The sequence below is a fragment of the Leptonychotes weddellii genome, chromosome 10 (genome assembly GCF_054177405.1).
Source record: "Leptonychotes weddellii isolate Sample4059 chromosome 10, ASM5417740v2, whole genome shotgun sequence".
Lineage (NCBI taxonomy): Eukaryota > Metazoa > Chordata > Mammalia > Carnivora > Phocidae > Leptonychotes > Leptonychotes weddellii.
In genome coordinates this window covers 64,668,115-64,692,460 of record NC_138378.1, presented here as the reverse complement: position 1 = coordinate 64,692,460, position 24,346 = coordinate 64,668,115, and the positions used below count along the sequence as shown (strand labels likewise).

At 38.8% G+C, this 24,346-nt stretch overlaps 1 protein-coding gene across 6 annotated transcripts in view; it reads right to left on the bottom strand.

The window, feature by feature from the left end:
• The window catches only part of CCDC85A (coiled-coil domain containing 85A), a 179,077-nt gene that overhangs the window by 18,745 nt on the left and 135,986 nt on the right, over positions 1 to 24,346 (bottom strand). For 5 of the 6 annotated variants that reach the window (XM_081833565.1, XM_081833566.1, XM_081833567.1 and 2 more), the window contains exon 3: positions 19,111 to 19,187. The exons of the other annotated variant lie outside the window; for it this stretch is intronic. In XM_081833565.1, the coding sequence (XP_081689691.1) occupies positions 19,111 to 19,187 (77 nt within the window). The remainder of the gene's footprint in view (positions 1 to 19,110; positions 19,188 to 24,346) is intronic. 6 annotated transcript variants of the gene reach the window in all.

Genomic DNA, 24,346 nt, shown 5'->3' with positions numbered 1-24,346 from the left:
AAAGCTACAGTAAAGCTCAAATATATTAAAATAGCAACTGAAAAGATCACTGGGGATGGTTAGTAGACCAAAAGTAGAAATAGACTTATGACCAGGGCATCCAAAGTATATGCTGGTTCTCATCAAAATCATTACATAATGCCAAACATCAAGTGGTAAAAATAAAATATCATCAAAAGAGATGCTATTCTCAACTTCTTTAAGTGTAGGCCAATCTCTAAGTATCCCGGTGTTCCCAGCCAGGGAAACCAGAAGGTAAAATTTATTCACTCATTCTTCATTTTGTATGCCAAATAATGGCTAAGATTGAGGTCTGTAGAGTAACAGAAGAGATGGCAAGGAGCTTTAATTCAAAGAACCTAAAATTTTAGACACTTGCCCCATTCAGGGAATCAGAAGTGGTTCAGAAGGATGTGAGAGGAACAAGAACTGAGGCGGACATGAAAGGCAGGAGTCAGATTGTGGAGAAACTTCACCATGTGAAGGATTTTAAATTTATTCTATGCTAAGACATGAGCTGTGACAAGACCCGATTTGTGTTTTAGAGGCCTTTCTAGTAATAACATGGAGAATGATCTAGGTGGGACAAGACTGGTTGGGATGAAGTCCAATTAAGAGATCGAAAGAGGAGTCCAAGTGAAAAATGATCACTCTCTGCCTGCCCCCCCACCCGGGCAACAGCGGAAGGAATGAAAAGGATAATACTGATGGACTGCAGGGCAGAGCCCTGTGAGCCTTTGAGGTAATCTGAATCCAGGATGGCTCCCAGCTTGCTGGTGGGGCACTAGCTACATGGTCATGCCGTTAACCAGGCCAGACACTGCCACTGCAAGTCAGGTATCTAACTCCTTCATCAGATTTGAAAATCAAGATGAAAGAGGTAATTAACAATATAAAGCCCCAAAACATCTCTCTCACAGATAACCCCACGATGGTTTTCTTCTGACATGTAAAAGAGCTTGCAAAATCTTTAAATGAAACCTGATTGTAACTTCATGCCATGATGAAAATTTCCCATCAAATAATACAGTGTTCTCGGGAGAACAACAAAGTAACTTTGAAGTACCTGTAACTCTAGGTGAAACTTGCAGATATAGAAATACAGTTTCAAAAATAAAATAATTACAGAGGTTAATGTGATGCCTTTTTACAAGAATTAGAGAGGGCAAACCCCAAAAGAAAAGAATCCCTATCTTGAAAGGGCTGAGACAGCAAACACCCTGTATGGCTGTAGCCAGAGTGACAGCAGACAAAGAATAACAATGAAGGCCTGGTTAAAAAAAAAAAAAAAATAGCTGTTAAACAATAGGTAGGAAATGTGAACAATTACATTTACGTACATTCTGCTTCTAGGTAATGAGTTCATGTGCTAAATTCTTGTCTTTTGTTAACCATACAATCCCCAGTGAGAAACACTGAAATTTCCAGGAAAAAAATAAAGAATGATACATTTAAGTGGTTTTCCAATCAGGTTGACACTAATTAGTGAAAATTGATGGCATTTTTGCTGAGAAAAACATATCTGAATACTTTTAGGCTCGTAAGAATGGGGGTCGAGGAGGCCGGAGTAGGACGGAGAGTCAGGGCCTGCGCTGAAATGCGCGTGGACACTGAAGCAAAAAAGGAACGCTAGTTAAACCCTGCATTTGGCTTGCTGAACAGAGCTGGCTGATGCTGGCGTTAAATCCCCCCGCACTCCTCAGAGCCCGGTGGTAGACGTGTAGACGTGCGCAGAGCTAGAGCCCCAGGGACTAACCAACTATTTAAGAGAAATCCTTGCTGAGTTGACTGAGAAATATTACTCTGTGAGGTGGCGTTGGCTGCCCTGGCTTTGGCAAGAGGAAGAATCTTCTTTTCCTTCTTTTTCTACAAGGCCCTCCCCGCAATCCCCACCCCAGCACAAAATGGGTGGTCAAGGTCAAGATGAGAGGTAGACAGAGAGGTAGAGTCAGCTTCATCCCAGGGCGGCAACCTCTCTGGAATGCGTATGTATACCCCCAATGAGCACAGCAGCTTGAGAGACTGCAGTTCTGCCCATGCCATCTGTTGGATGCTCCATCTTGGAAGATTCAGTGACTTTATGCGTGAAGGCTCACAAAAACAGGAGCGGCCCAAACAAATCCAGACAGCGTAGCCTCTGCGAACGTGGTGGAACTGAAATCTCAAGCCAGGAGCGATGAAATCCCCCCATTAATGAGAACACCATCAGGGCACAAGAGGAAGCATCTTGAAAACTCTTTTTTCACAAACAGCTCTTACTAGGAAGAAAGAAAGAGACTTACAAATAGGTTTATGTGTGTCCTACCTCATGACATAAATAACTTATGACGAAAAGCAACAGTTTTGGATTCAAACTATAAATGCCCATTTAAGTCAATAATATTCAGAAAGGTAAGTTAAGGACCCATCAGAGTTAAAATAAAGGGTAAAACTACGTTGCAGAATTAGCACACAAATCATCTGTAACTCTGGGAGATTAAAGAGGTTGAATGAGCCTTTCCTTCCAGTCTGGATGGCACTTTCTCCTTCCCAATCTTTAAATTTTAGAGTGTCCCAGGGCACAGCCCATAAACCTCTTTTCCCCTCAACATTCATTCAACAAGAAGTTCTAATTCAGTCCCAAAGGCAAGTATTCTTGCAAATTTGTATCTCCGGCCCTGACCTCTCCCCAGACTTTCATCTCTATACCTAACTCTGCAGGTGATGTCTCCTCATAGATGTCCACCTCAAATGTACCATGTCCAACACAGAACTTGACTTTCCTGCACCTCCTAACCTGTTCCCCCCAGTGTTCCCCATCTCCATAAACAGCACCACCAATCATACAAAATTACTTAGATCAAAATCCAAGGAGTCATTCTTGATTCCTCCCAGGGCTGCCACACTGGACCACCCCTGGGCTGTCACTCACTGTACAGCCTATGTAAATAGTTCTTCCTGGGGTTGTCAGTACTCAAACTATGAAGCCACATGCCGCCTCTTTCCCCTATATTCCAGATCCAATCCATCATGAAGCACTCTCAACTCTACTTCAAAATATCCTATGAATCCAACGCTTCCTCAACATCTTCATTCTACCACTTAGTTCAAGCTACCACTATCCTCTACTACCTCTACTACCAATCTAGCTCCCTAATGAGTGTCCCTATGTCCTCCCCTACCTGCCTCTCACTTCTTCAGTCTGGTCTCTACCTAGCATTCCCAGTGACCTTCTGATAATGTAGATGTATCACACCCTTGCTCAGTTCCTCCAATGGCTCTCCACAAACTCAGACCCAAACCCAAACACTTGACTTTGGTCAACAGAGCCCACAGGATCTGTTACCTGCCTGTCTCCGACCTCACCTCCTGTTATTCTCTGTCTCACACACTCTATTCCAGCCACACTAGCTTTCTTGCAACTGTCTCCTCACACATGCCTAGTTCACTCCCACCGAAAGCCTTTGCCCTTGCTGTTCTCACTTCCTGTGATACTCTCCCATACCCCTTCTGATTCCTCCAGATGTCATTTCCTCAGAGAGGCTTCTTCTAACTCCATGTAAAATACCCTTTCACTCCAGTCACTCACAGTTCTGTACCCTGCTTTTGTTTCCTTCAAAGTGATTATTACTTCCACATATCACATATTTAGCATTTTTAAAATAATAGTCCACTAAAAGGTAAGCTGCATGAATTCAGGGCTGTATCTCCATTGTCTAAAGCAATATCTGTATGCAAGAGGTGCTCTCAAAAAATATTTGAGGGGTAAACTATTGAAAGAATGGCCAATATAAACAATCAGCTTTCCATCATCTACAGAAATCCCATTCCATATTTGTTAGGGGTTGTTTTGTTTATATGAAGAAAAGTAGGGGAAGCCCACTAATCACCTATCTTTAAATGCATATCCCTGCATCGATCTAACGATAAAGGTCAACATTTCTCATTCCAAATAGCAAGGTCACTGCTTTTGTCTAGCCTCTATGAGATTCTGAATGTAAAAGATAGCATTAATAGCTGATAGAAAGCAGTTTCCCTCACCCCTCCATACAAATTCTGACCACAGCTAATGCCACAAACGAAGGCTGCCTGGCTAAAATGTTCTGTTTCTCCTGAAGTCTCTAGGTCCAAAATTCTGAGAACAGTACCCTAGTAAAGACCTGGCTGAACCATAAAACGCACAGCTAAAATTTCCTGGAAAGTTCTGAAAAGCAATGTCATAAAGCTTTAGAAAAGGCCAATTTTAAAAAGGAATTTTTAAAAGTTAGAATTTTTACAATAGTATCATCCTGGAAAACAATCAGGTTAACCAGTAATAATAAGTTTTCCTAAGCTAGTCAGAGTGGTCTTAAAAAAAAAAAAAAAAAAAGTCTTTCGCTAGCTCCAGAGAGAAATGACCCGGAGACTAATGAGCTCTGTAAGCTTCTCACTGCCTGACCCTCAGCAAGTCACTTGTCCTCAGTGGAGAGGCTAAAATGGAGAGCCCTATCAATTAGCTTCATGTGGCGGCTGTGAAGGGTGACTAATAAACCTGATTGCAAGGCACTCTGAAAACATTAAGTGCTATAGAGAAGTTTCCTAATTGCCAGATCGCCATCAGTTGCCATGAAAGCATTGCGAATGCATCTGGCTCTTTTTAAGCTCTTTTCCTCCCCTTGGCTCTTCTGATGTCAATCAGTCGTTGTGACAAAGACAAAAAGATGAGTGAGGATTCTTCTCACCCTCCTATAGGTCTCCTCCTGATCCACAGGAAACATGATGGAGACGCAAACTAGCCTTTGCACTCCTTTGTTCCTTCCAAAGTACCTTGCAGATCCCCATGAAGAGAGACTGCATGAATGGCCCGCGGAAGGCCTTTCCTTTTTGTCCTTTTCAAGCATAACATAGATCATCGTTAAAAACCACAGATTTGACAAAGATCATGGGAGAAGAGAATATGAATATGAACGACCTGAAAAATACAGAATTCACTTTATTCTTACAAGTGATCTCCCGATTTCTCACTCTACCCTGTGATGTCCTCACTTAAAGAAAAAGGGAGATTAATTGGTTTCCGACCTCCTTCCAAGCCAGAAATGGTTTCCCTCATTCGCTGAGAGACTTGGATTTAGAATTTCACTTGTCTGTGAAGGACTATATAGCATTTCATGTTCTTTCCAAGCTACCAGCCATGTGGTATCTATTTTAAAGACAAGCTTGCCCATGTTCTCTTTCCAGCAATCTCTCTAAGATGTGCAAGGACACAAAAGCAATATAATCAATCACTCACTAACGTACACCTTCAATCACCAGACATACGGGTTTTGGAAAAGCACAAACTTCCTATCCATTAGTAACACAACAACTGTCCTGTAGGGGAGGACGTGCCTTTTCAGGTCAAATGCAAACATCTTGATCTCCAACAAATTTTCCCCCCAAAACTGAGTGGTTTGTTGGAAAGAATAGCTTTGCCTCTTCCCAACTACTCCTCTGGTTCGCTCACAGTGCTTTTCAAATCCCACATATTGATAACTGAGGGCAGGTTTGGGAATGACAGGACAAAGGAAGTTAAGCCAATAAAAATATAAATAATACTTACTGGGAAAAGTTTTTGTATATAATAAATTATTTATGCACAAATGAAAATGTATATAACAATATGAGGGACCAATTAAAAAATGATATTAAGAGATAACCCAAGAAATTGACAAATGATTTCAGGGCAACATAGGGGTCAGCAAACTACTGTCGGAGTTAAATCCAGACCCTTTCACCTGTTTTATAAGTAGTTTTGTTAGAACACAGCCACAGCTGTTCATTTAGATATTCTGTTTTCAGCTGTTCTAGTGCCATGATGGCAGACAGGAGTAGTTGAAAAACACCATATGGCTCACAACTTTGAAAATATTTACTATCTGGCCCTTTATTTAAAAGGTTCCAAGCCCTGGTTGAGGGGATAAGAACATTATGATAGACTGGAATAGTCTGGGAATTTTTTTGGAGGAGGTGGTAAGTGGCTTACAAAGAAACTATAATTGAAACAGAAGTGGTAAGTATTAAGTAGACAAATATTCTTTCCTGACTAATCAGTTATCTAGGGGCTAGACATGTCCTTAAGAATAAAAAAAGAATGAGAAAATCTCCCATCCTGAGAGAATCATTATCAGAGCAATGAAGTCTCTCAGTGACTAGTAAAACAGATGGACTAACAACTCACTGGGTTTCTTGGTTAATTCCCAATTCAGACCCCAAGGATGCTACACCAGAGGTCTGGATGGTGATGGTGGAGATCGTGGTGGTGGTTGGTGGTGTTTTCACCACTATCTTGCTTCAAAAGAAACACACTTGCCATGCAACAGGTTTCAGCAAAACGGGAAGAATGCTAGACTAGTGGTAACAGAAAATCTGGGCACAAACCTTGCCTCTGCCCATGAGTTAACATTCTCTCACCTGCAAAGCAGAGATCATCATAGGGGCCAGGGTCAGGATGGGACAGCATCACGATGGCCTCAGTGTTGCTCCAATATACAGGACCTCAGCTGATAATCAGGATGTGGTTCTAGGGCTTATGACAACAACAAAACTCTAAGGTGGAACGGGCGACTCAACCAGCCCCATCCTGTGTGCTGTCTGCACCCTGAGGCTGACTCAACTGCAAGGGTTACAGGATTCTTGTAAATCAGCCATTTTGCTGTGGCCTAAGCTTTGTTTCTCACAGGGAGAACGGTCCATTTCAGGCTGCAGCCCCATCATTTAAGAACTTGTACAAATAAAAGAATCGGGCACTATCCTTTTCATGACCTACAGCGTCTCTCCTTGGGCCCTAAAGACTTAAGATTCTGAATACTGAAGACCAACAGGATTGATGCCTTCAAACAGAATGAACATAAAAGATATACCTAAAATAAAAAACATAATTTAATAAGGTGATAAAGTACTAAAAATCAATGTGATAGCAACAGTGGACATTTTCTAGGCTTAAAGACCAAAGTTCTACTGATTCGTAAGTTACTATAGCATCATTTACAGCCCTGAGAAATCACCCAGAATTGAGAGCTGTCTAATGACTCTCTCTTGACTGATTCTGAAGAACTCTGTCAATATCAAGATCATGAGCAGGGTACTTGTTTTGAGTGAAAACCACTGGAGAGGCTACTGCTCTTACCTGCCCTCATGTCCATCTTAATCTCGTTCTCCAGTGTCAAAGGCTCAGTGGAACTGGTTCCCTAACCAAGAGCGTCCTCTTCAATTAAATGAATGCCCGTGAGGCCACATGGCTACCCTCTTCACAAGTGAGCATTTAGAGGGTCCTGTTTTAAATCGACCTCTCCAAAGTCCTTTTCTACTGGCAATGACCTGAGCTGCCATCACCAACTACTGTATCATTTGCAGAACTTACTGACAAAAGTGTCTGAGTTTTGCTGGTTAAGGACTCATGTGTTAAAATACAAGTGCGATAGAAACAGGGAATGGAAAGTGAATGGGGCTAGTTCCAAACAAAACAACAAATTTTAAAATGCAAAGTTGCAGAAGCTCCCTTTGTCTAAAACTCTTTGTGAAAAAGATGTCAAATTCGAACTGTAGCTTCTGTTAACTTCTGGCTCTCAATACATGCTTGCCACCCAAAAGGATAAAGACCTATCATTCCCACACAATTCATTTGTGATTAAGTTTGCTGGAGTTGTCATTTATTTGAGTGTGTATTTTATGTTTTTCTTGTATGAGATTTCTGGAGTTATGGATATTAAATTCTCTTGCATATGAAAATGTTTCAATAAAGAAATTACCTTCTTGACATTAAGATACACCTGCCTTGGGTGTCAAAAACAGCTGAAATATCTTGGCTATCAAAAATCCTCCCTTTCTTAGAGCCAGCTTTTATGTAAGTCCAGGATGGCTCCCATCTGGTCCTGGGTTTATTAGTTATTTGTTATCTGTCAAACATTAGAACTTCTGCATCGCATGTTGTTCTGATGCAAGTAAGAGGCATTTTAGGTCAAAAAAAAAAAAGAGAGAGTACCAAATTTGTTATACTACATTTGAGTCAGATTTACATTTCTTTTTGATCCTTACATTTCGACATGCAATCTTTTTCCTAATAAACTGTAGCTACATTAATAAAACTAGCAAAATAATTAGTCCAAGGGTTTTAAGCAAGGTGGTTAGTTGTCTCCTTGTTGTGCTTAATTTTTTTTTCTTTTTAAGAAATATTAATTCAAAAACTCCTTCTACTCAACTAACCTAGATTATGAAAGTTAGAAAAATCTCAAAGAAGATAAAAATTCTGAAAGAAGGCTTGATTATTTACATGCCTTGACTAGGGCACTCCTGAAATCACAAATATCCCAGTTGAGTCAATTTTGGGGAGGTACTGAAACCTGAGGACAAGAAGTTCTCCAAAGGAAAGAATGAGACCAGAGAGAGACACCTGAATGAAGAATAATGGAGTACTTTGAAAAGAGAGGAACATTTTTTGAATAGATTGACTCTTCGCCAACACTAAGTCTTCTTCCCCACCTCCATTTCTGGGCTTACCACAAGAACCTGTGGGAAGGAGTACTTGTCCCATAGGCTTTGGATCTGGAACAAGGTAGACCCCAAGCAGGAGTGGGGGGATTTTCTCAGCCCAGAGAATGTTGGGAGCCCCGATCATAGGATTCAGGGAAATGGCCAGGACATCACTGTAGCGGCCAGTAACAAAGTCAGGAGCAGACTTAGGAGGACAGGTGAAAACCCGTCCACTTGAAGGTAAGCCGCGAGAGCTAGGACTCCATCTGTCCGACCCCAGTCTGTGCTGGTGTGGCCCAAGGAAACAGAGACTGTTCTATTACTTTCAGGGATGCCACCTCTACAAATGTGGGCGGGTTGTTTTTCAAAACACTCCACTGCTTACTGATGTAGGAACTTCTTTGTAGAATTTCTAGAGTAAACCCCAAGTCCTCTTCTAAGACTTATTTACCTAGCCACCAAAGGCCCTTCAGACTTACAACAATTGAGGGGAAGCCCGTGATTTATTTCCTATGCTCTCTTCATACTGCTTCTCTACACGTGCTTTAATTAGCTTCACAGGATAACATGCTACCTGGTTATGTGGGCTCGATGGCACACAGTCTGAAAGATAATCCATAAGAGCTCCATGTGAACTGTAAAGGCAACACGGATCACTGTCTTACGGTGTACCCCTGATGATTTCTCTTTCATGCTCTGTGTCAAAGAGAAAATCTGAAGAAAGGCCCAGTCCACTGATGGCTAGCTCTTACTTCAGATGCTTTAGTGTCCAGAATGACTCCAATACATCAGCTATCCTTTGAAAAAGATCTTTTTTTCCTCTGGACATTGTTCCTTCTGTGTATCCCTTGTCTAGCAGACTTTGATTCATATGCAAGCCGTCTTGTCATTCTTCTCAGTCTATCACACCAGAAAAAAATAATGTATGTTATATCAGGTTTTTGTCATCTCTTTTTCACAGTAATTTCTTTTGGCTTATCTCTGAATTGGATTCCTGACAATTATGTTATATTTTAAAATAAGGACTACAGATGGTTTCCATATAAGTTGCAGGTAAATAAAAGTTAAATTTTAAACATTTCCTATATCGGTATACTCTTTCATCATCATTTAAAAAAATTCTCTCTGAAATGCCAGGTCTCCATTTATCCTATGAAATCCTTTAAAATATTTTTAAATGTGATTTAAAAAAAAATGTTTACATTAGTTTATGTGCTCAGGAAAGAATATTCTAAGTTCAGGTGATCTTTCACTATCATTTGTGCCAACTTTTAAAAGGTAGCTCCTGGGGAGCCCGGGTGGCCCAGTCAGTTAAGCGTCTGCCTTCTGCTCAGGTCATGATCCCAGGGTCGAGCCCTGCATCGGGCTCCCTGCTCGGCTGGGAGCCTGCTTCTCCCTCTCCCACTGCCCACCCCAACCTCCTCCCACCCCCGCTTGTGGGCGCTCTCTCTCTCTGTCAAATAAATAAATAAAATCTTTAAAAAAAAAAAAAAAAGGTAGCTCCTTCTCACGTAATGACAGCTAATACGTAAATAATACCTAATAAGAGAATTCATACTTTTGGGCTCTCTTTGAAGTGTTGTGCTCACACACTGGATTTAAAGTACAGCTCCACAATGCTCGCAGGATACCACAGGGAGCACGGCAAAAAAATCACTGTGCTCTCTGGTGATGACTCACGTTCCAGCCATACCTCCTCTGAGCTCCTCTTTCCCACTAGTAGCACTAACTAATTCCCTGCATGTCTCTAGCTGTTCTCGACTAAAGACCCCTTCGTTCTAGGACTTAGACACAACACTTTTTTCTTCTTTTTTTTTAATTCTTGAGCTCAGAATGTTCAGGGCTGGAAGGGACCACACTAACCAAATGAAGACAAAGACGCCTTTGTTCCTGACCAGAGAGGAATCAATAATCATTTACATACTCATCTTATTTATTTTTAAATACGTATACTCTTAGGGAAAACCAGTGCATTTATGTTCATTATGGAGGGATTAGACAAAGAATAAAAATGAACATTAAGGGACATTAATGCACATTATCTCTCAAAATACACATAACATTACTCAGACTGGTATGTGAGCCCGTCTATACGCATATTAATGTGACGTGAGCCTCACAGATATGTACCCTTAACTTTTACTTAAACAGCTATCTGGTGAAATTTGATTAACTTTAGAACCCAGTGAGGTAGAATAACCCACAATGACATAAATATGCCCCTGTAAATAAAAGACCTAGTATGGCATAAAGTTGTAGTTTTAAGGAATTTAATATCAAAATAAAAAGGACATGCCCATTTTGTATATACATTATACATAAACACAAACTTTCTCTGGATAGAGATTCATGGATTTGCAGAGCTGAGCAGAACCTTCCATATCACCTACAACTATTCTCTTTGTTACTCAAAGCATAACAAGTTCACAAAGGTTAAGACCCATCATCTTGATCCAACAGCTCATTAGGCTAAATCCTAGCTCTTGTAATTCCTATTCTCTGTTCTAGCCTATTCACGGGGACTCCTTTAATTACTTGGTAACTAAGGGTCCAAAATCACTGTTGACTATGTCTCAGCTTTCTAAAATTAACTCAGTTATGTTTTGCTTATTTTTCACACAATGCTAGCTTAAATATAATTTAGGAACTCTCAAATCACTTAGAAATTTATTTACTTAAACTGTTTTATTGTGTCAAAGAACCCCATTATTTGTCTCTATTACAGTGATTATATTTAGGCAACACAGACATTGCCTATATTACATTTATATTTGTCTACTTTGTTTTTATAAGATATTAAGAGGCACCAACTTTAATTTTTAATGTGTTAGAAGTATGATTGATCACTTTGCTCAGGCCACAGCAAAACAAAACAAAAAACCAAACAACTAGAAGTAGAGACTTTTAAATGAGAAATGCCTGAACCCCACTGTAGGAAAGGTCTGAATCAGAGAGGAGGACAGGGTGGATTGGGTGCCTTTTTCACAGCAGAGAGGTGATGACCTCCAGTAAGAAATGGAAAGCAAAGTGAGGCTTCTCAAGCGGTAATCTTCCCATCTTTACAAGCTTCTATTAGACCCAACTTTTTACAGTTTACTGTTTTTTAATTATATATATCCATATCTCAACAGTATTTACATTTAACTAATTTAATTCCCATATCAAACATTACACAATCTTTTCTATTGTCTTCTATGAGACTGTTTCCTTACACAATGACAAAAGGAAAGACTGTTTCATCGTTTTTGATTTTTCACTTTACTTTGGATAAAAAAATTAAAAAGAGTAGAAAGTCATTTCTCCAAGGCAACATTAATTTCTCTTACAGTTCCATCTCAAGTTTTCCCCAAATAGTCCTCCATGTTGCTTCTCATTCAAATATCTATGATCCTAGTTGATATTACGACACAGCAAAAATTTTTGTTGAGCGAGTCCTATCATTTTTTTGTGTGACAAATTCTGCCAAGGGCAGGTAACCAAGGTACTATTTTTATGGCTACTCCAAATAAAAAAACATTTTTTAAATATGCCCTAGTGGTAGAATTATTATCATGCCAGTACAGATAGAAAAAGGCAGTCCTGTTAAATAAGAATGGATACCACAGTCCCTAATAATTGAGTGCCTTTTAAATTCAAATAATTCTCTTAATAAGTTTAGTAAGTGGCATAGCTGTATTTTCTGTTGCATTTCTAGTTCATCTATTTTCTCTCATTAGAATGAAGACTTCAGTCCCTGGATCGAGTCCCGCATCGGGCTCCCTGCTCAGCAGGGAGTCTGCTTCTCCCTCTGACCCTCCCCCATCTCATGCTCTATCTCATTCTCTCTCTCAAATAAATAAATAAAATCTTTTAAAAAAAATAGTTTAAAAAAAAAAAAGAATGAAAGATTCTCAAACAAGAACCCTCGAGCATGGGGTGGGGCAAAGAAGAATGTAAACTGTCCCCTCACTGTGAAAGCATCCATGTTGATTTTTGATTTTTTTCCCATGAATTTCACTCTCCAGTATTTTCGCTAATACATTTTAGCTTTTCCCTTAATCCAGTCACCATTTATTCAAGTTTTCCAACATGACTTTCCCCCCCATAAATTTATTTTCCGTATCTATTTGTCTCTTTTGTTCCAATACACCCACACCACTTGGGCAGCTCCCATCTGTCCTCTGAAAACTCTATTGAACTCTACATAAAAGCTTTTTTTCTTTTCTTTAATTATATAAATCATGGTGACTTAGAGAAAATGGCAACCCACAAGCATTATTCCTCTGGTGGAGTCCATTTTTTTTTCCCCCAAATAAGATTCTAGCAGCAACCAGCCCTTAATGGATTTAACGAATTTCTTCTATCAGTAGCATCCAGATTCTACTCTGGTTGCACCACATAGAGTTGCTATCCAATTACTCCTCAGGAATGCCAGAATGGTAATTTCCAAGCATTAACAACTGAAGACTAGCACCACTTACTTTAAGCATCCTGTAAAGCATTACTCTGTGCCTGTTTTTTGTACAACAGTGGCTGATTTTTTTTTTTCCAGAGCAATTCCAAACCCTAGAAAAGCCAGATATTTATGGCCCTGTAAGACAAAAATGACTTGAAAAAGTCAGAAAATATGAAAAAGAGAAAAAGCAACAAAATAAGGCTCTCCACGGCAAAGAAAGGAGAAGCACATGAGGGAAATCTAGGTGTCAGAAAGAATCTTCTCATTTCTGTCCGGGACACTGGTAATCCGCATAGGTACACACGTGAGGGGTCTTTTCAGAGATGTGATGCTGGACCCGGGGTGTGTTGCCATGGAAGTGACAAGCTCAATTTCTTTAGAGCCCATGTACCCTCCTCAGCATTCCTGGCAATGGCGACAGGTTCCTTTCCTTTGTTCAGAAACTGCCCTGGAAACGGCCCTGCCTCCTTCCCAAAGCACTGCATTGTGAGGCCACGCTGGAACCAAATTACACGAGAGGAAGATTTTTCATTTCCATTCCTAAAATTAGACTCCTCTGTGTGTGCTAGCACAACAGAAATAGAAACACTTGCTGAAAGGAGCCCACACAATGGCGATCCGAGTTGCCACCTTTCAAACACATTTGCTGAACCCACAGCAACATGGGCAGGCATAGGACATGGGGCAGATCGGGGCAGCTTTACGGATTCTAACAAATCTCTCAAAAGTTAGTCTCAAGAGGTGGGTGGTTTGTTTTGGAGAGGGACTCTGGAGCACAAAGGACACAGAGTGCTTTCTGGGCAGATGCTGGTGCAGAAGCATTTGACGAGGGGGAACCGATTTCCCAGTAGGACTTTTAACCAATGTACTTAACTGACTTTGGAATCAGAGCAAACTGCTTATTTCTGGTCTCCTCTTGATGCAAAACCCAAGCTCGACACAAAATAGGTGAGAAGAGTTTTAAAAAAATAGTTTTTCCCTCACGGTGATGTTGGAATAGTGACTGATTTCTTCAAAAGACAGTATTATTTATAATAAAATCATCAGCTAAGTGTTCTGATCATCTACTTTAAGATATTTTCTGGCTGAGTAGACTTCATTGCAGATATAGCACATAAACATTGTGGAGAAGTCTGGATTAAAAATCCTTGTGACCATCAAGAAAAGGATCATGGGAGGAGTTGAGAGATTCAAGCAAGATTTTTAAATTTGGGCTAAAATAACAAATTTCATGGGTACCTTAAAAACCACTACTATAACTATTTGTTCTCCTAGCCACCACCTACCTCTAATTCACTCTGGACAGAAAGACCCTCTCTGACCACATTCTGTTCCGTATGAATTTCTCATGCAGATATGTATGGTGTGTATGTTTGTACTAAACCAGGATTCTAAAGTATTTTGGAAATGTGTCAGGGAGAAGGCTCTATAAAATGTAATTTTTTTTCATTTGTGATAGATACCATCTATGGCTTTAAGAAAAATAGAATATTTACTCTAAATCTGATAAATCTTAGAGGGCTAAGCAAATCCAATGTTAATTAAAATAAATGTTTAAAAAAAAGAATTTGACAATAAGATAAAAACAGATTCAGCAGCTTACTTACACTGAATGAGATAAATAGTATGAAATGATTAAAAGAGGTGCTATACATTTGCTAGAAGAACACTGAATAGGCCTACATCTTAGCCTGGGTCCATCCTTCATTAGCTGTCTGACTAGGACTCTACTCCTAACATTCTGTGAATCTTGTGGGCCTTAGAAAATGGGGTTGTCCAATGTGATATGTGAGGTTCTATCCAGCTTTGAAAATCTAGGATTCTTTACCCACAGAAAGTTTGTGTTTATGTATAAATGTCTATACACAAAATAGGTACATTCCTTTTAAGTTTGATATAAAATTCCTTGCAACTACTTTATACCATATTGGGTCTTTTATCAAAAATGTCTATTTATGTCATTGTGGGCGACTCCACCTCATTAGATTTAAAAATTAATAAAACTTCATATACAGCGGCTACATTTAATTCACATACAATCTTCATTTAGGGTTCCTATCCTATTAAATATGTACACAGCAGAGCTGACAGACCAGTCTGAGCACTTTTAGCATTCTGTGTAATATGAGAGGTTTGTTGCAATCCTATGAAATATTTTTGTATGTAATCAGTAAAAAAAAAAAAAATGTGCACATTAGTTTATGTGTTCAAGGAAGAATATCCTAAATTCTAAATTCATTAAAGGGGATCTTTAATGATCATTTGTAGCAACTTTCCAAAAAGCATTTTTAAGATTTGCCCATGTTGTCACATATTGCAAGATTTCCTTCTTTTTTAAGGCTCAATAATATTCCATTATATGTATATGCCACATTTTCTTTATCCATTCATCTCTTGATGGGCATTTCGGTTGCTTCCACATCTTGGCTATTGTGAACAGAGCTGCAATGAACACAGGATTGCTAATATTTCTTTGAGATCCTAATTTCAATTCTTTTGGGTAAATATCCAGAAGTAGGATTGCTGGATCATACGGTAATGATCACTTGGTAATATGCCAAGTGAAATAAGCCAGTCACAAAAGGACAAATACCACATGATTCCACTTACATGAGGTATCTAAAATAAACTCATAGAAGCAAAGACTAGAATGGTGGTTGTCAGAGGCTGAGGGGAAGGGGAGATGGGGTGTTGCTAATCACCATGTACAAAATTTCAGATATGCAAAATGAATTGAGTTCTAGAGATCAAATGTACACCATGCCTATAAATAACAATAATTGTTATGCACTTGAAAATCTGGTAAGAAGGTAGATCTCATGTTGTCTTCCTATCAAATATATAAATAAAGACATTTTCTTTTCAAGTAATAACATAGCAAATAATACTGCATTTTCTGTTATTACTTTAGGATTCTTTTGAAATATTGTGTTCACAAACTGGATTTAAAGTACTGCTCAGTGATTCTTGTGAGATATTGTAGAAATCATGGCAGAGCAAAGAGCTACATGCTCACATGGGCTCCACGCTGATATTCCAACCACACCTCCTGTACCACTGGATAGAACGGACTCAATCTTCACTGCCTTTTTCTATCTGTTTTTGAATAAAAAACCTTTTATTCTGGGACTTGGTAACTTCACCTGGATGTAAAACTGTACTTTACACTTTATTTATACTTAGGCCAACAAGAGGCTAGGAGGAACCTTGTCATTTTTAAACTAAGAAATTGAAGCCTTTGAATCTAACCAGAGAGAAATCCACAAGCACTTACTACACTAATCTCGTTTACTTTTAAATATGTATTGCTGGGACAAAGTTGGGACTCTCAGTTCATTATACACAATTTTACATAAAGTATAAAAATAAGCATAAAGGAGATTTCTTCCTCCAGGAAAATGCTTTACATAATTAGTCTAAATGCTAAACTATCAGCAAAGAACCTGGCCACAGCCACAAAAGATATCCAATATACTTGGAATTCCAATTGCCAACTATATTCTTCTTTCCTGTTTATCCAGTTAAGAGGATATATTTTTATAAACTTGGAAGTAAAACAGAATACCTTTTAATCAAAGCACAGTGAGCAAGTTCCTACAATGGGAAAATCAAGTGTTCAGATACTGAGACTAATTTATGCAGAGATGTCAGCTAGTCACATTGAACTGACCTTGTAAATCAGCTAGTATCATGCAGTCAGAAATAGTTTATGCAGGGAAAGCACGTAATTATTGGTAATAGTACCAATAACATCCAAGAATAAGTCACATACGCCTTTGTGTTATCCAGTCCAAATCTCAGCCTTCCACAAGTATTCCCTTTACAGGATTCTCACTGCTTTGAGATTCACTTATTGCTTTCCATCCTCAGATCTCGTCTATTGTCTGTTCATTTCAGTTGTATTTATACAAGTACTTGCAATTGGTGGTCCTATCATATATATCTTAGCTATAAATGAAGGCAACACTCTCCAATACAGAAATTTAACACAATATTGTTTTCGAACTGAGATCTATTATATTCTTTGCATATATGTCCAACAGCATATTTCAAACAATGGATTTTCTTTTCACTAAAGTACCCTGGACATGTAAAAAGCTGTTTAATTCTGGGCACCTGGGTGGCTCAGTTGGTTAAGCAACTGCCTTCGGCTCAGGTCATGATCCTGGAGTCCCGGGATCGAGTCCCGCATCGGGCTCCCTGCTCGGCAGGGAGTCTGCTTCTCCCTCTGACCCTCCTCCCTCTCATGCTCTCTGTCTCTCATTCTCTCTCTCTCTCTCAAATAAATAAAATCTTTAAAAAAAAAAAAAGCTGTTTAATTCTAAAGCACTGTTTTTCCATTTTAACATCTCTGAAATCAGCAAGAATCCGACATGGTATAATCGACAACATCTTTTTTCATTCTTAGTGCTACATATGATAATGGTCCATCCCACATCAATAACATCTTAAGATTCAGTAAAACATGATCCTTCCTAGGCTTTTCTTGTGGAGAAAGAAAACCTTCTTTGATAGAAAATAGCAATGCATTTAAAAACATATGTTTTCAGACTTCAGTCTGAAAAGTTGTTTAATCTCTTCTACTTCTCGACTGTGCAAGTACTCTGTATTTAAATATGCAACACTTGATGTATCAAGTACAGTTGAAGACTCCTCTGATTTCTCTTCAAGAGTTCTAACACTTTTACAGATTTTTAAAAATCAATCCTGTAATCATTTTCATATTTGTTGTGCCTCTTTTTAAATAACATAGTATCCTTGCTAGCATTTCAATGTTTGACATGAGCCTCAATTCCCACTCAGAGGGAAACTAAGAAACTGATCTCTTTTTTTTCTCTTTTCATTTACATTCCCAGTTGCCCCAGAGATGGTATAGTCATATAGAATACTCACAATAACCTGATTATATTTTTAGGTTTCTTGGAACGGAAAGAAGTTAGATGTTTTCAGTCAAGGGTCCTGGCACAGTCATACTGTGAATCCCATATAAAAGGACAAATGGCAAAGAAAATTTTAAAAATGGAAAGTATAGAAGAGCAAAGAGAAAACTCTACCAGCAGCATCTTATTTTATGATGCAAATAATCCCTTCTGTCAACATGAGTATTGACATATGCATAGTTTGAGAAGGGAAAGAAGTAGATTCATTTCATTGACTCTCATGATTTTCAGCCAGATGGCTGGCCAATGAGAGAAAGAGAAAGGCATTCTTAGATGCAGTACCTGACAGACCAAATCATCATTAATGAGCAAACGTAGTTTGAAAACAAAATGAGGTTTAAAAGACCTAAAATATCTTTGCAAAGTGTTCATATTTATGTGTTTTCCCCTGAATTATAACCAGTCTCTGTCTTCCCATTTAAACTACTGTTTGCTTAGTTTTTTTAGGGGTGGATTTTCCCTTAGTCACTTAGGAAACAGAAATAATCACCCGAATGTATAAAGAACACTAGTGACTAAATGCTTAGAAAACTCTGCTCATAAAATATTAAAATACTGCCTCCATGTCTGTAAAGGAAACCAACCTCGAAGATTTGTTCAACTCCTCAACAAAACATTCCCTGAGAACCACCACCTCAGCCAACATCATTCTCATCAAGATAGTTCAGCCCATAGAAATAATATTATAAGTAAAATATATGGTGAGGCATTAAATCCCAGAAAAAGTGCCACTTTAGATTCACCAGGGAAAAGAAGTTAAGCCCCACGGTAAAGCTGTTAGTTACTGTCATGGCTTTGTTGCACTGAAAGAGTTCAATTCGATCACAAAGAATTTTAGCAAGTACTAATTTCTGTAACATATGAAATCTTCAAACTACCTACAGCTTCCCTGAGCCCATAAATTAGCAAAATTTTTATTTAAATAAGAGTCCCTTCCCTATATTCGCCAACTACATGCATGATGTATAGGAGTAGTACTAGCAAAGTATTTTTTCCTTCTCTTCATTTTTCTCTTTCTCTTGTCTTCTTCCTTTCAAAATTACATTGCATTCTTATTTCAGACATCTGCATCCTGTGGTATCACACCTAAGAACCCAGATAATATGATGGTCATTATGGAAAGCAATCACACTCTACATTGATGAATGACTATTTACAAAATGATTTCTATCATTTACAGGAGAAATGTAATTGAGACTTTAAATTCCAGATAAGAATGCTACAACTCCAATGACACTGACTAGCTATGAGCTTCTGGAAGTCACCCACCTGGGGCAGCATGCGATTTTCTTCCTCCAGCTGTCTTACTCTTGCCTCCAGCTGCCTAACATAGGACAAGGTTGATTCTAAAATTAAAAAGAAAGAACTCACATTATACACACAGGTCTTGTTTAGTGCACTGTCAGGATATTTCTGGTTCGATTTATTCAAATCAGGTAGTGACAATGTAGTTATTTAAAAAAAAAAAAGTAACAAAAGCCATTGAAACCACAAGCACTTTGAACAACTGTACCATGTTAAAGACAATTAGAGGAATTTATTGGGGGTGAGGTCGTAGGCTTTCCTACACCATGCAGCCCTCAGAAGGTCAGACATCTTGAAGACACTTACTCCCTTTTCTACTTATTCTGGGCATTTTGAGCGTTCAAGGAGCTGTCCCCCACATAAGACTTTTTGTAATGTTAATTATAATCAAAATAAATTACAAAGTCATATTAAAAATAGAAAATTAAAATATTTTCAATATCCAGCTCCCTTAGCTTTCCCAAAAAATACTTCAAGTCTTAAATGCAACATTCATTCTTTTCCCCAATCTCCAGATATTATGTCTGCAATCCAGAGAACAGCTACCAAAGGGCTAAGTGGAGGGGAGGCTACATTTTGACTTTGATTTTGGCTGAATGTGACACAGACCCAAGTTTTTCCCAAATCTTTAGGTAAGCCAGGGGCCGACTTTAAAACTCATTCTTGTTTTCATTTCTTCAGGAGCTCAGGAGTGTGCTACCTGGTGACCATCACCATTACGCTGAGAGTCTGTTCCATATGAACTCTAAAGTTCTCTAAAGAAGAGTTTCACTTTGAGAAACAATCTGACAAGAACTCTTCATTAAAGCAAAACTATTCACCTGCATCACATAGCAACATAGTTGCCATTGATTCATTGCCCAAGAACAAACATTCTTCAGGTATAGTAAAATGTACATGACAATAGAATTCCTCCAGCATATTTCCATAGTTAATCTTAGAGCAGCATAGTTAATATTAAACCTCAGCGCATGTTCTTCAGCTTCAGAAACATAAAATAGCAAGAAGCAAGACCAAGATGGTAGCGCATTTAAATGGTAAATATTTGGCGTCCCTAACAATCTGAATGGATATTGATGCAAATTAATACCTTGATCTGAAATTCATCCTGGAAACTCTACTTTATAATTTTTATATGGAAATTGGTTATATGAACTCAATTCCATTTTTGTGACCTTCAAAGCAGTAAGATAGTATTTTCTTAAAATAAATAAGAAACTTCAGTCCTTAATTTGCAAATGTAACAATTAAGCTCATCCCTGATGGGTTTACAGCCTGCTGGTTTTTTTCACAAATGTTTGCATAAAGTCCCCATCACTGACGTTAATATAACCACCCACCGATCTCACACCAGTGGGCAAGACTTAGTTTTGAGCATCCCTCATACAAGACAGAAACACAACGTAAAGAAAACTGAAGACAGTTCCTAGAAATAGGCTCTCATTTTTTAGCTCAATGAAATGTTAAGAGTTTGCTTTACGGACTCTTCCAAATGGCAAAAAAAAAGAAGCATAAATGAATAACATATTGATTTTATGAATCTGCTTTACTCTAGCAAATGAATAAGTGATTTGCAGATCGTCAAAATATGAATGTAAATTGCCTGATTTACAGTTTTGCAAGCCCCTCTCTACTCTAGAAAAACAACCACTTGATAAGGGCCATCCAAGTGAAAAGTTGCTCAGAAATGTTCTACTTACACCAAGAAAAAGTATATAATTCTTTTCTCCTTTGTTCATAATTTATACCTTATCTTTATTGTCCCTAGACTGCACTATCCTCAAAGCCGTGATACTTAAAGCAGCTCAAATGACTCTACACAGAGTGCTTTGGGTGACATTTGAAAATGTCACTGAATGGATTTTAATTCAGTAACTATCTTCAGTCACTTTAATCTACTTCTTTTTAAAGTTTTTTCAGTTTACATATTCGATGGTTTCATTAAGCGTCAACCTATATTATGAAAGACCTAGCATGTCAGTTCAAAAAAAGAGGGTAAATTCCTGAATTTGGAAAACATGCCTTAAGTCCAATTTTTAATGTCAAGTTAAAATAGATGAAGTCCATATCTTTGTTTCCAAGCATTCACTGCAAATATAGGCTGGGACAGAAAAAGATAGGAAACATTTTAGATTGGTAAAATAATTTTTAGAGATTAGCTTTACAAAATAAAGGCAAAGCAAAGGAGAGTTTTGAGTTCATTCATTCAACACATATTGTGTCACTGGTTTGTGTCAGGCACTATTCTAGGGTTGAGATGAAGAGAAGGCCAGTTACTGCAAGACTTAGATTTCTCAGAAAACAAATTCTGCTTTAGGATTACATGCCCATGTTCTGTGTTCCAGAAGGCCCTATTGTTTCAGGCTGTCTCTGTTGCAATTATTACTTAACAGTGAACAATACCACAATGAAAAACTCCTCAGGGGATGGGACTGGGGAGAACAGGAAGAATAGGTGATGCGCATGCATAAATAAGAGAATTCATGCTGTTAGTTCTTTTATTCATCAAGAACCTGATTATACAATTCCTTAATGGGAGTGAAGTATGCAAACATTTTTCTGGAATACACTGGGTCCTCAAGTCCCTATATAAAAAAACCATTGAAGAAACTACCCAATCCTTCCCCTGTGACAGGAAAGAACAAGAAACATTTTGTTAAGCTTTTAGGACTGTGAGATTTGTGACTCCTCCATAGGCTAGCCAAGCCTGACTACTAGTACAGAGCTAATAATGGGATAGAAAATATGTAACCATTTTAAAATAAGACATAATAGGATAAAGTATAAGAAACTCCATACTTGGGTGCCTGGGTGGCTCAGATGGTTAAGCGTCTGCCTTCGGCTCAGGTCATGATCCCAGGGTCCTGGGATAGAGTCCCGCATCGGGCTCTCTGCTCCTTGGGAGCCTGCTTCTCCCTCTGCCTCTCTCTCTCTGTCTCTCGTGAATAAATAAATAAAATCTTAAAAAAAAAAAAAAAAGAAAAAAAGAAACTCCATACTTTTATGTACTTATTTATGTTTAAAGATTTTATTTATTTGAGAGAGAGTGAGCAGGAGCGGGTTTGCACAGAGGGAGAGGGGAGAAGCAGACTCCCTGCTGAGTAGGGAGCCCAACTTGGGGCTCCATCCCAGGACCCTGAGGTCATGACCTGAGCTGAAGGCAGACGCTTACCCGACAGCCACCCAGGCACCTCGAAGATCCATACTTTAAAAATGCACCACAATGTATATCCCAGTTCTAGCTGAATACTGGATAAAACACTGGAATAATTTTCTTGTAAGGAAGAAAAGGAGCCCCTTTTATGCTATAACATATTTGGCCATGTTGGTACAACCCCTTCCCCAGGCTGCTTCTTCCCTTTTCTTCCTCATTCAAGGGACTTCCAAAGTGGTGTCAACTATAAAATAAGCGGGTTTTCCATTACACACAGGGGAGAGGGCTGCCGGTGTGCATTAACCTAAGAGAAGTATCTGACAAACACTGGCATTCTTTTCTTAACTGAGGTACAGTTGAAGTACAATGTTGTATTAGTTTCAGGTGACTACATGGCGATTCCACAACACTCTACATTATGCTGTGCTCATGGTGTTTTTATTATTAAGTGATACCCGTAGACACATGCGCATGCAGCCCTGAATTAGAATGCCCTATGATTTGAACTGACCGTCTCATCTTCTACCAGTGGCTGACCGCTGTTAAAACTTCGATTTCAGAATGTCATTTTGGCTTTCAGAACTCTGAGAATGAAGCTCCTGAAAAACAGCCAAACACTAGGCTATACTAGATCTACAATGTGTTCCAGAAGGACCCGATCTTTCAGAAGTATATAACTGGCTGTGGGGAGGGAAGAAGGGAAAATAAAGGAAATGGTAAGGTAATGTGAAATTTAGTGTGAAATCAGGCGAAACATGAGCCCAGAAAGATCAATATTGGCGGCAGTTCTCAGGAAAGAGAAACTTGAGCTTCACGGATCAACAGAAGTTTGACAGGCCAGAGAGATGAAAGCATAGCCACAAGATGGACAAGGACCAGAAGCCAAGAGTGATCCTGGTGTAAACAGGGAAGAGGGAAAGGAAGCACACCAAGGAGGAGAAAGGGACATACTGGGGAGAAGGAGGAAAGGCCACGCTGCTTCCCACAATCCAGGGTATGAAAAGCCAACATCCAAACCCAGTTATGCAGATGGCGATTTGCTTTTAACATCCCCAAAAGGTATTTTCTTTTTCCACCATGGGAAACCGAGGATATCCACCCACTAGACACTAAGCAAGGTTAAGCAAACAATACCGATGTGAAAATCCAGTGACATTGTCAAGATGTTCTCAGGGTAAATCTTGGATGTATTTTCAAATCAGAAACAACTTATTGCCATGTATCTTACTTTTCTTTGAACCTACATGTAAAAGTCCACAGCACCTTTCCCAATAAGACAAGTCTAAGAAACATTCAATAGTCACAAGAATTCCATTAAGTTCGTACCTTCTAAATGGTGCCAATTTTAGAACTGGGATGTACCTTGGAGGTTTCCTAGTTCAGCCTATCCTTGATCCCCTGACTCATTAGGCAGATGAGAGAATAAAACCCAGAGGGTAGTAAACTTGGCCTCTAACACTGGAGATTAAATACCTTCAGAAGATTTTGTTTCATTGCTGGGACATCACAGTGACTGCCATCTTGAGTATTATTAAGTGATAGCAAACTTCTTACATAAATTCCAAGTTCTTCCTTCTTCTTCCTGATTTTAGATATTCTAGATAGATTTTTACTTAAAATAACTTGAGGGATGTCCACTATCACAACTGCTATTCAACATAGTATTAGAAGTCTTAGCCACAGCAACCAGATAACAAAAAGAAATAAAAAGCATCCAAATCGGCAAAGAGGAAGTCAAACTCTCACTCTTTGCAGATGACATGATACTTTATGTGGAAAACTCAAAAGACTCCACCCCAAAACTGCTAGAACTCATACAGGAATTCAGTGAAGTGGCAGGATATAAAATCAATGCACAGAAATCGGTGGCATTCCTATACACCAACAACAAGACAGAAGAAAGAGAAATTAAGGAGTCGATCCCATTTACAATGGCACCCAAAACCATAAGATACCTAGGAATAAATCTAACCAAAGAGGCAAAGGATCTGTACTCAGAAAACTATAAAATACTCATGAAAGAAACTGAGGAAGACACAAAGAAAT